Consider the following 13,398-nt stretch of genomic DNA (forward strand, 5'->3'; position numbering starts at 1 on the left):
AACTATATTAGAATCGTTTCCTTATTACGATTATTATAGCCTTAAATAATAAGCTTTAATTTCTCGTAAGATTATCCGTTACTATACTTCTTAACCTTATAGACTATATATAATTTAAATAGTCGGTAGTTACTATACCTCTAGTAGTCGTAAGGTTTAAATACGATAACTCTATTAATTAGGCTTTTAATCTCTACCTTAGTTAATACTTTAAATAGACGACCTAGTTTAGTAATAACCTTAGTAGTTCTTAATCTAATTAATTCGTCTATAGTATACTATTCCTTAGTATTAACTATAGCCTCCGCTAGCTATTTTAGCTTATTCTTTAACTCTTTTAGCCTTCTACGTTTATATAGTACTATCGGAGGTTCTAGCTCTAGTTCGTAGTCGCTATTATTATTAGTAGGTTCTAGTTAATTATACTCGGAGTTATTAGCTTCTACCTCTATCTCGTTATTATTACTTAGGTATAGCTTAACTAAAGTAATTCTAAATCGAGTTAGTCTGCTAGGTAACTCTATAGTATAATCTTCGTTCTTAATATAGTTTAGTAGATAAGAGCTAGTCTATTAATCTAATTTACGCTAAACGAGTACCTTATCCTCTAGTAGTAGTTTCTTTACTACGAGTAAATTAGAGCTATTACGAGTATTTAGAGTATTACGGATTAAACGTTCTAATTAAAGGCGTTTAAGTTTAGCTATAGCCTTTTAAATAGCGAAGGCTCGTTACTTAATATTAGACGTAGAGGTACTTATTAATAGTAGTCGTAGATAGATACTAAATACTAGTAAGGTTAGTACTAAACCTCGAGGTCTAGTAGTATTATTAATAGCCTTAACTACTATTTATAGTACTATATCGTTCGGAAGGTTAGTTTCTAATTTAATAATATCGAACGCTTATCGTAGTAGTATATAGTATCGTTCGACCTTACTAATACTATTATATACCTCTATAAGTACCTTTTTAGTAGTAATATCTATAGCTGCTATATACTACTAGAATTCGTCTATATAGAAGTTAGTACTAGCGTTATAGATAATACGCTCTAATAGCTCTTAATATATATTAATCTAGCCTACGAAGTCCTATTATATACCTCTACGTAGTCGTAGGTAGAAATAAATAGCTTCGGCTATACTAGTAAAGTATAGAGTAGCTAGGTATCTATAGAGGTAGAAAGAAGACGATAAAAAAAGTCTAGAATTTCGACCTAAAAAGATTAGAGAGCTCCTAAGAATACGAAGACGATACTAGCGTAGTATAACTACTATAAGATTCTAATACTCGACTATAGGATAGCTCTTCTAGGTAGTAAATACTACTATAGGTCTAGAGGCTAGAGTAGTAACCTAGGCTCTAAATAGGCTAAAAAGAAGGAACTAAGTATACCTAAGGGAAGGCTTTAATAAAAAAGAGTAAGGATAGTAGAAATAGAAGAAAGGAATAGTAGTACCTCTACGGATACTAGGACAATTAGCTACTAGGAGCCTTTTATCTAAATAGGAGACTCTAGGGCAGACTAGTTCTCTACTCTAGAGCTCTCTAGAAACCTTAAGTCTAAAGGTAGAGTATCTAATATAAGCTATCTAACTCTATACTATACTTAGAGCTACCTATAAAGATATCTACTACTATTCTAGATACTCTATAAAAACTAGAATTTCTCTAGATATAAGTTATATAACTAGGTACTAAGGAAGGTTAAAATCTAAGTAGGATTTATATAGAGAGATATCTACTCTAGGAACTAGTAAGAAAGAGTTAGATATAGAATTAATATAGATACTAGTATAGAGATAAAGACTATATATATAGGCTAGAGTCTCTAAGCTAGTAGGCAAGAGAATCGGGCTCCTAAGTACTTAATAATATAAGAAATAACTAAGGAAAACTATATTATAAAGGATCTAATAAACTATTAAGATAATATAAATTATCCTAAGAAGAACTAGAAACTATAGAAGCGGTAGGCTATATAGAGCTTACTATAAAATATAAAGATATAAGGAGGTTTTTCTGCCGGAGTACTAGTACGAGAGCTTTTCTACCTACGAAAAATATAGGGCATACTACTTACTCTAGTTAAAAGAGGTAGACTAGCGTATAAGAGTTATCTATCTATCTATATATTAATCTAGTAGGTATATAAAGCATTCTAGACTATCTTAGCTATTATATTAGGTAAGAATCGTACGGCTTAGAAAGTAGTAGCTATATTAACGACGTATAGAACTAGTCGTTTAGGCTATCCGAAGTATATAATATTAACGATAACCTCCGTATTAAAGTTAATATTATCGTTATAGAGAGTAAATTTAAATCGTCTAGATACTTATCTATAGAATTAGTATAACTTATAGTACTTAGTAATATACTAGAGAGTATACTTATCGTATTTAGTACTAATTCGGTCTAGTACGGCGGCTAGCTTATTAATAGAAAGGTAGCCGAATCGGTAGTATAGCGTTCTTAACTCGCTCTTAGAGAGGTTATATATAGCTAGGTAGGTATATTCGTCGAGTAATAGCTAAGAGTAACTCTATTTATAAATAATAGGTATAGTAACCTTATATTCGCCTTAGATTAGTAGGTTCTTCTAGTTATTAAGTATAATATTAAGCTTATCTATATCTTATATATACTAGAGGAATAGTATATCGGTTAGAATAGCTTCGAACTAAATATCTCCGAATAGTATTAGTACGATAATAGATTCTAAGAAGGAGGCGTTACTAGCTCCGAATTTAATATAGTAAGCACTTTATATCGACTAGTTAAGCTTAATTTTAGGCCTTAATCGCTATAGAGCCTTAACCTAATTAATTCTAGTAGTAGATACTTCGGAGGCTCTAGTATTAGGTAAGATACTTTAGAATATAGCGCTTAAATAGTAGTTAGCTATAAAGATTTGCTTAATTAGAACCGTAGCGAATATAGTAAATAGATCGTATAGAGTAAAGGTATAGTAAGCGGAATTATCTAATAGCGCTAAAAGTATTATTTTAGTAGTTTCTAGTATAATAGTACTAAACTCTATAAGGAATTATTAGCTATCTAATTAGTTAGAATCGTCGTCGCTATTAGGTAATCCTTCGCTCTTATAATTAAGGAGGTACTAGTAGTATACTTAATTATCCTTAGTAAACCGTTCTCGTACCTTATTATATTCTTAGCGTATATAATTACTTAACTAATAACCTAGTTTATTATAGATAAAGTACTTCTTCTATAGTTATCGTTACTAGTAGTTATTCTATTATCTTCGGTTACTATAAGAGTTACTAGTATTCCTTCTATATCGCCTATCGGTAATAAACTAGTTAGACGATTATACTTTATTAATATTTAACTAGGTAGTAATAGACGTTCGTATAGTAGTAATTAGAGCCTCTAATAACTCGTAGTTACCTAATAGCGCTACTTAATATTCTACTCTATCTTAGTATTAGGTTTATCGGCGCTAGGCTAATAACCTAAGATCTTACTAAGTAGAAGCTTAAGCTCGATCGGGATTTAAGCTTATCGAGTAGTCTAGAGAAAAGTAACGAAGTAGGAAGGTTTACTTAATTCTAATTAGTAAAATAGAATAGTAAGTTATACGCGATAACTATTTAGAGAGACGATACTTATCGCTATTATATATAAAGGAGAATCTCTATATTCTTTTAGGTCTATTATATATATAAGAGACCCGATCTATTACTCTATCGAAAAAGTAGAAGATCTGTTTCTTTATATATAGAGAGGTCTCTCTAGTTCTTAAGAGATCCTTTCTATCCTATAACTAGGTATAGCTACGTAGCTATAAGAGATAATTAGGTAAGAGGAGTCGTAATAGTTAGAACTATAATACTATCTCTCTTTTAGCTTAGCTCGTCCCGAGCTTCTATACTTATTAGCTTTAGAATTCCTCTCGTTATACCTAGTAGTAAAGATATCTCTTTCCTTCTTTTATAATATTAATCCTTCCGACGCGCTATCTACGAAAAAACGCAAACGCTATACTATTCGAATCTACTAGCTTAGAGAATACGCTATAAAGCCTTATTCTCGTTATTAAGAGAATAACTTAGTATATCGGATCTATATCTCGTCGGGAAAATATTCCTACTATTATACTAGTAACGCGAAGAGATATAACGCGCGGATAATAGATTCTAAATAGAAGCGTCTCGGGAAATAGCGTAAGAAGCTACTATCTAAGTTAGATTAGGCGAAGGACGCGCTTATAAAGGCGTATATAAAGAAGATATATTTATAGTAGTAGTTAGATACTTTAGACTAGAAAGCGGAAGCTAGTTATACTTTTAAAGAGCGAGAGCTTAAAGAGATAGAAGAGAAGGAGCGTATTATAGAGTAGGTAGGTATTCTCCTTATTCCTAGAAACTCGTCTAGTCTCGCTCTTAGTTCTCTAACTTAGAGTACTATAGATAGTTCTACGGATTCTACTTTCTAAAGTTTTCTCGATAGAGTCGTAGTAGAGCCTATCGACGGAACCGCTTAAGGAGTAGCTAGTAGTTTATAAGGTTCGTCTCTAGTTTCTAAGTATTATTAGATTCGTAGTACTCTTTCTACTTAATAAAGTATTTCTAATTCTTATAGTCTAGGATTTTTTCGACTTCGAACTCGTCTTCTTTCTTTAGTTAGAAGTAGAATGTTTTTTAGTATAGAGTTTCGGCGTCGGCAGGTTCTAGTAGTAATATATAGAATACTAGGTAGATCTTCGTATCTTTTAGTAGCTTAAGTCGGTAGTTAACTAGTCCTCTAACTTCGTTAATTAAAAATAGTCCGACTTTAATATAATCTAGTTTTTTAGTCTTCTTTCTTATTTTTAGATTTTTTATAAGAAGGTAGATCTTATCTCTCTTTTAAAGCTAAGATACTATTTTTCTTTTATTATATCTAGATTTAGCGATTATTATTTATAAGTCTTAGATATAGTTCTTAAGTTCCTTATAAATAGTTTTTATATCCTATACTATAACTATAGCTCTCTTAGCTTAGAGATAACTATACGAGTCTCCGAATAGGTTCGGATTTCGTCTATAATTCGAGAAGAATAGCGTAGCCTACGTAGTCTCTAATTTGTAGTTATTTAGTACTATTTATACTATAGGGAGTAATATAACCTAATTGTCTTATACGTAATTAATATAGTATCGTAGGTACTATTCTAGAGTCTAGTTTATTCTTTCCGTTTATCCGTCTATTTCTAGATAATAGGCTATAGAGAGTTTATATTTAATCTCGATAGTTCCGATAAGTGTTTTCTAGTAGTTTAATATAAATAACTTATCTCTATTAGTAATAAAGATCTTCGGAAACCTATAGTATTATATTAGCCTATCTATTATAAGGTATCTAAGTTGTTCTGCTATATATTTTTCGCTAGTAGATATAAAGTATATATATTTAGTAAGTCTATCGACTATAACTATAATTATATCGAATACGGTTTCTATAACCTTATCCGTCGAAAGTAGAAGTTTCGTAATAAAGTCTATTATAACTTCGTTCTAAGATTATTATAGTAGAGTCCTAAACTATATATATCCGTATTTCGCGTATCGTTCGGCTTTATTCCTTTAGTAATACTCGTAGCGCTTAATATACTTAAGTACCTTTTATTATATTTATAGAAAGCTAAAACTTCTTTAGATAAGTTCTATAGTCTTAGTTACTCCTAGATATTCTTTCGTAAAGTCGTTATAATATTATCGTATATATTCTTCTTCTCGGTCCTTTAGTATCTAGTATTTGCCTTATAGTATTAGAAACTACTCCTCGGTATTATTAAGGATTCGTACTATATTATTAAATTCTTAAGTATTAGTACTAAGGCTTCTATTCGGATTAGCCTTAAGAACTCGTTACTATACGGGTTCCTTTCCTTCTATATAGTCGACTCTTCGACTTAGAGCGTCTACTCTACTATTCTCTCTTCTTAGAGTATAGTAGATTTCGAACTTATACTATCTAAGTAGTTCCGACTAGTAGGCCTATCTATAGGTTAGTACCTTAGTCGTAGTAAAGTAAGTTAGATTCTTATAATTAGAAAGAATCGTTAGTCCTAGTACTCCTTCCGTATAGTAGTTCTAGTATTATAGTACTATAACGATAGCTAGTAGTTTCTTATTATAGATATTATAGTTTTGTTCTATAGGTAATATCTTCCTTAAGTAATAAGCTACTAGGTATCTTTTCCTATTATATATCTATATAAGGTATACTCCTATAGCTAGATCTAATACGTTAGTCTTAATAAAAACTAGCTTCTTTATATTAAATATTATTAGTACTAGTGCCTCGTAGTATATCTATACTAGCTTATCGAACGCTTCCTAATATTATTATTCCTATTTCTACTTAAGGTTCTTCTTAGTAAGGTCTAATAGTAGTATAGTAATCTTCGAGTAATCTTTAATAAACTTCTAATTATAATTAGCTAGTCTAAGGAATAATTATATATCCTTAACTATCTTCGGAGTTAGCTATATCTTAATAGATTCGATTTTTTCCGAGTCGATTACGATTCCTCTCGTATTAATAATAAAGCTAAGGAATTTAACTTCCTTCTTATAGAATTCGTATTTTTCGAGTATAGTCCGGAATCCTACTCGGAAGAGTCTTTCGAATACGCCTTATACTTATCGCTTATATTTCTCGAGAGATTCTTTAGTATAGACGAGAATATCGTCTATATATATAATAATATATATATCGAGTAGATCTCTAAGAATATCGTTTACTATCTCCTAGTAGAAAGCTAGTATATTAGTTAATCCTATTAGTATAACTATAAATTCGTATAGTCCGTAGCGTATTCGAAATACTATTTTCTATTCTTTGCCTTCTACTATATAGATAGTATAGAATACGTCTCGTAGATCTATCTTCGTATACTAGTCTAATCTAGTAAGTCTATCTTATAATTCCTTAATATTAGGTAATAGATATCGGTTCTTAATTATAATATTATTAAGCTTCCTATAGTTAATAACGATTCGTATCTTCCTATTAGACTTTAGAATACTAAAGATAGGTACGCCTATACTAGATCTAGACTTATATATCTAGCTCTTAGCTAGTATCTTACGTAGCTACTTATCTTCTTCTTAGAGTACGTATTCGGATTTCTTAAATAGTAGTACGAATAGGAGCTCCGTTCCGAGTTTTAGGTTAATCTAGTAATCCTATTTCTAGTATTTAAGTAAAGTAGTAATATCTTCTACTTCTTTAAAGAGTTTCGCTTATTTTTAATACTCTTTAGAGATATCGAGTTCCGAGGCTATATTCTTCGATAGTATATTACTTCTATCTATTCTCGTAACTTATTTATCCTCCTTACTATTACGAGTAACTATTCGAGTTAGGCTCGATTATTTCGTAGCTCCGGGCGACTAGAGTATTATTTCGTTAATCTATTTCCTAGCTTTATCTATTAGTAAATACTATCGCTATATAGAGTTAATACCGATAACGTAATCGTATTATTTAAACCTAAGTACTCCTTATTTCTAATCGATAATTAGATTATACTTTCTTAACTAAAGTATACCTAGTACGACGTTATAACTAGCTATATTAGTAATATCTAAGACAATTTCCTCGTAGTACTATTAGATAGTAAGTAGTAACGGAATAGTTTCTCGTTCTATACTTAGTAACGATAATCTGTCGACTACGATTAATTCGTACTCTTTGTCCTTCGATTAGATAGCTATTCTATATCGCTTTACGAATAATTTAGAGGCAAAGTTCCCGCTCGCTCTAGAATTAATTATAGCTTAGACCTTATATCTATTAACGGTAATATTAGTACGAAAGACTAATATTAATACTTAAGCGTTTTCTATATTATAGAACTCTCTTTAGACACTTATTCCTTAAGAGTCGATCCTTTTTCTAACTAGGTCTCGATAGTAGATATCTTATCCTATTCTCGGATCTAGTATAACGTATATTAGATTATTTTATATATAGCTTTCTTTTCTAAAGTCTCGATATAAGTATATATTAACTAATACTATTATATCTTAGTATATTATTCGGAGATCCGGCGTATACTTTCTCGTACTAAGTTCGGTACGATTTCTTCGCTTAGAGTAATATATCTAAATAGCGTAATTATACTTCTAATAGGAACGAGTTCTTATACGAGCGACCTAAAGTCGTACTATATAGAGACTCTTAGTTAGTTCTAGAGCTTAACGCGAAGCTTATTAAGTATATAGTCGAACTTAGTAGAGTATAAATATCGTTTTCTACTAATCCCTAGAAATATATCTTCTTATTATATAGCTAGGAATAGTATAACCTTACGTATTATTCCTACTTAGGTATATATAAATATTATAATTTCGTTATCTAAGTCCGATTCTTCCTTAGATAATTCTTCTAATATATCTTCTTTATTTATAGATAAGTTTTACTCTTCCTTCTTAGAGTTATTTTTAGAAGAGATATCCTTTCGGTTTTTATAATAAGATTCGTTAGTTTCTTCCTCGGCGAGTCTAAGGTATAGTACTAGTTCTTATAGCTCCTCTAGAATAGGTAAGAGCCTACTTCTATTATTATATTACCGGATTAGAGGATCTTCTTCTCGAGTTAGTTTAGTTAGAAAGAAGTTATTCTCTCTCTTAGAAGAGATATATATTTAGTATATATTATCGTAATAGAATCGCTAATAAAGGCCTCTATATCTATAACGTTCTTCCTAGTAGATCTATATCGGAATACTTTATCGCTATATTATTCCGAACGTCTGTTTTTCTTCTCGTATTTCGTTTTCTAGAGTCTAGAGTTCGTTTTAGATAGCGTCGTATCTTCTATCTAAGTTTTCCTATTATTATTTAAGTTCCTAGGACTATAGTTAAAAGTAAATCTCTTCTTTTTCTTATAAGATTTCGTCTAGGAGGATTCGTAGCCTAGTAAGCTTAACGAGCTAGTTAGTTTCCTCTATAGTTTTCTCGTTTTTATATTTCTAGGTTATTATACCTAAGAGTCGGACCTCCTTAGGAGACTAATTATCGTTATAGCCTCCTTGTCCTTCTTCTTTTTATTATATTATATTAATAGATTATCGCTATACTATATTCTTAGAACGATAATCTCTTATAAAGTAGCCTAGTTTGCTATAGTTATAATAAGTCTTATCGCTACTTTATTTCTTACTTAGCCTACTCTTTAGCTTACCTTTTTCTTTAATCCTACGACCTTTCTAGGTTATATTAAGTTCTATTAGTTAGAGTCTATAGTATAGTTTATTAGACTAGTTATTTAGCTTCGAATAGTATTCGTAGTTCCTTCTATAGTCTAGAGTAAACCTAGCTATTCCTCTAACCTTAGAGTCGTACTTATATTCTAGAGCTCTCTCGTAGAGCTAGTTATCGATCTTAATAGCTACTTTAGTTAAATCCTTTAGAGTATCGAGTGTTCCTCTATAGTTTATTAACTAGTCCTTAACCGAGTCTTTAAGACTATATCTAAATATCGTTATTAATACCTATTAGTTCTATCTAGTTACTTATAAGTATTCCTCGAACTTAGCTATATACTTAGATACTAAGGTTCGCTATCGGAGATACTAGATAACTCTAATCGCTTAGGTTATCTCGTTAGAAGATCCGAAGATCTCCTTAAGCTTAGCCTTAAAGGTCGTATAGTCTCTAAATATACTAGTAGGATCCTAAGTTCTCTAGCTATCTAAGTAGACCTTAAGGTAGAGTTTAATCTAGTTCTAAGTACTATCTCTAAGATACGTACTTATAAAGATAGTCTTAAGTATTACTTAGACTAAGTTAAATATAAGATATATATCTATCTAGTTAACCTAATCGTCGAACTTATTTCGATCTCTATAGTAGTAGTTAGGCTTCGCTAGTTTAAAGCTTCTTAGTCTTAGGCTACTATCTTTATCGTCGGAGTCGTCTAGTAGAGTCGGTCTTAAAGCTTAAACTAGCTTACTATAGCTAGATTCTACTTTACTAGAAGTAGGATTCCCTCTAGAGCTTCCTATAGTAGATATCTTTAAGAGTATATAAAGCTATTAGGTTTATCGGCGCTAGGCTAATAACCTAAGATCTTACTAAGCAGAAGCTTAAGCTCGATCGGAATTTAAGCTTATCGAGTAGTCTAGAGAAAAGTAACGAAGTAGGAAGGTTTACTTAATTCTAATTAGTAAGATAGAATAGTAAGTTATATATAATAACTATCTAGAGAGGCGATACTTATCGCTATTATATATAAAGGAGAATCTCTATATTCTTTTAGGTCTATTATACGTATAAGAGACCCGATCTATTACTCTATCGAGAGAGTAGGAGATCCGTTCCTTTATATATAAAGAGGTCTCTCTAGTTCTTAAGAGATCCTTTCTATTCTATAACCGGGTATAGCTACGTAGCTATAAGAGATAATTAAGTAAAAGGAGTCGTAATAGTTAGAACCGTAATACTTAGTAAGTAAGAATAAGCTAGTTTATTACGTTAGTATCGTACTAGAGTAAGATTAGTAGTCTAGACTTAATAGTTATTAGGTTATCGTATATAGTTTAGAAATATTAAATTAGTAGCTTATCGGAGTTATTATAGCAAACCTTAGTTAGAGTAGTATTACGCTATTCCGATTAGTATTCTAGCTTTAAGTTACGCGTTTCGAAGGTATTTTAGATTAGTTAGTATACTTAATTAAAGGTTATAGAGGTAGGTATAATCTGTCGCTTCTATAGTTCCTCTATCTTTCTAGTAAGTATAGTATATATAATATCCTTACGGCTTAATAGTAGTATATATAGCTAGTTATAGCGCTTATTAAACCGAATTAGGTAGGTTGCTAGTATCTCGTATTTAGCTCTAGAATACTTCTTCTAATTAGTATAAAGCTTATTAAAGTTTATCGTAGCCTTACTTTTATTAAACTCTAGAATAATAGTAGTTTATCTTAGATTACTAGTAGAGTTTTAGTTCTAGCTAGAGTATTCGTTCTAAGAGATATAGGTAGAGTTGCTAGTCGGCGGTAGAATTAGTTCTTAGCTTCTAAGAACTAGTTATTCTAGTAGGTTCTTAGAGTTAATCGTATCGCTACTTACTAGTAGTACTAGTATCGCTATTATTACTAGCCTTAGTACTAGTAAACTAGTCGCTTATCTCGAGGCTAATCGCTCCTTATATTAGCGAGACTATTATAGTTTAGTAGCTTGCTAAGAGCTATAAATTAATCGTTTATAAAAGCTAAGAGTATTACGTTATCGCTTTACCTCGTCTTCTAGCTAGAGTTAGTATTCTTCTAGTTCTAGTACCTATCTAATACGTATTACTAGTGTTTATTTAGTAATTAAAACGAGAACTCCTTAGTAGCGTAGTATATTAATTAGTTCGTAGAGTAATCGCCTATTAGTTACCTTCTATTACTCGCTAGTAAGGTAGCTAAAGGTATCTATAGCTTCTTTAAATAGCGCTCTATCGTAATAAAAGGTAAGGTTATTAAGGAAGCGTATAATCTAATTATAGATAACTTCTAGCGTCGCTTAATTATCTAGTTCGGTATACTTCTAGTTACTAGTATCGATTAAATTGCTAAACTTCTATAGCTTCTCTAGTAGTTCTAATATTATCGTAGTATCGTTATTACTATATACGTACGTATAGTATAGTAGTAGCTACTCGGAGGTCCTAACGATACTATACGTAGGTAATCCCCTTTTATATAGTTAATACTTCGTACTATAGATATTAAATTAATCTAAAGAACGTAGGTTTTAGTATCCTCTTTAGTAGCTATATAACTAAGATACTATACTAGTCGTAGTTTTGCTAAGAATTAGCCGTAATTAGAGGTTAATTAAGGTCCTAACGATACTATACGTAGATTTAATCTCTTCCTAATTATACTCTTCTAGCTAGCTAATTTGCGTAAGAATTAATAAAGAACTTATACTAATTAGTATAGGTAGGCTCCTCTGCAGAGGGTATTCGATTAAGTGTCAAAGTCGGTATAATAAAGATGTCTGATTCTATGGAAGGTAGCGAACGAGCTGGCTCTATATACCACTGCCGGAACGGAAGAACCGGCAGTCAGGGCTGATTCCGGTTCATGCGAGGTGGCTGCCATGGCCAAACCGACACGTGCGTGCAGTGCACAAAACCACTCGATTCTCAATCACAATGCCTCTCACAATACACTATCAAGCAGTTCTCTCAAGAAAGGAATCTTGTACCATCACGACCATACGAAGCATTGCAAGATCGAGTCCCTTAACCTAGAGAACCTAGTCCCAATGGCGACCCTGGTGCAAGCAATTGGCCCCGACAATACTCAATTGACAGCAGCGACCAACAAAGAAGACTTCTCTCACGTGGAAGTTATCGCAGTCAACAGTGCTGCGTCGAGTCCTCCAACACGCAGTCCAGTCAGCAAGGCCGTCGACGACAGCAATGGCTCAGATATCGCAGAAGATACCCTCCTCAGCACCACACAAGTCTCTCCCGTACTCACACCTCTTGACCTAAACGCAACACACCTCATCAGCTCTCCATATGACGACTTCGCGAACCAACTCACACTCCACGACCTGGAAACTCCGTACCGGTTATTCGCCTTCGCGCTCACAGCGCTCAAGCCAATCCGCGAAGATTACGCCACAGCACCATATCTGGAATCTTTCAATTGGTCAGAAGTCTTTGCGCTGCTGCGAGAGTTGTGCAAACAGGAGCGTTTTGAGTGGAAGGAACTCAGCTTTTACACGGTGATCTTCCGTTCGACTCTCCTGCCTGGCATCGATCGTGACAGACTCGGACTCCTTGATCAAATGTCTCATCAAGAAGCTTGTGCGAGTGGAGGGCTACTAAAGTATTGGTTCGGGAGCTGTGATGGAGAGCTGCGAAACCTGGCGACTTGTAAGTACATTCGATGCTGCTGAGACGAACCTGACTGACATATAATCTCAGGTCTTTGGCGTAGCCGAGAAGACGCAGCAGCTGGAGGCGGAGGACCTTGGCATGCTCAGGCTCGTGCGGCGGCCAGAACGATGTGAGCTTGACTTGCTTTGTTGAAATGAGAACATGCGCTGACATCTCTCTCAGGTACAAGCAGATCAGCTTCCATACGCACAGGCTGGTCGTGGAGGATGGTGCCACATCTTGGCGCTTGGATGCCCACGTCGAGGAACGTCCGAGACGATGAACGGACAACGAGCACGTGTACCGCACATCACGGCCGCGGAAGCCAAGGCATATGGCTCATTCCCTGGCACTGATGTTGAGCAAGCACTGGTCAATGCTGTGTTTCAAACGCAATTCTCAGGCCCGGAACAGGCTGTCCTGCTTCAAAACCAGACCACGTTTCGGAACCACTCACAGACTGAGGCTACGAACCTCGCGCATCACGCAG

The 13,398-nt window shown here is 33.1% G+C and overlaps 1 protein-coding gene across 1 annotated transcript; it reads left to right on the forward strand.

Moving 5' to 3' along the window:
* Positions 1-12,286: 12,286 nt before the first annotated feature.
* Positions 12,287-13,191, forward strand: RHO25_007553 (uncharacterized protein; the record flags this gene model as incomplete). Its single annotated transcript, XM_023599738.2, has 3 exons — positions 12,287-12,905; positions 12,957-13,038; positions 13,092-13,191. The coding sequence occupies 3 exons, from the start codon at positions 12,287-12,289 to the stop codon at positions 13,189-13,191; spliced, it is 801 nt and encodes a 266-aa protein (XP_023448955.2).
* Between the last annotated feature and the right edge of the window lie 207 nt (positions 13,192-13,398).

Source organism: Cercospora beticola, chromosome 5 (assembly GCF_033473495.1).
Source record: "Cercospora beticola chromosome 5, complete sequence".
Classification (NCBI taxonomy): Eukaryota; Fungi; Ascomycota; class Dothideomycetes; order Mycosphaerellales; family Mycosphaerellaceae; genus Cercospora; species Cercospora beticola.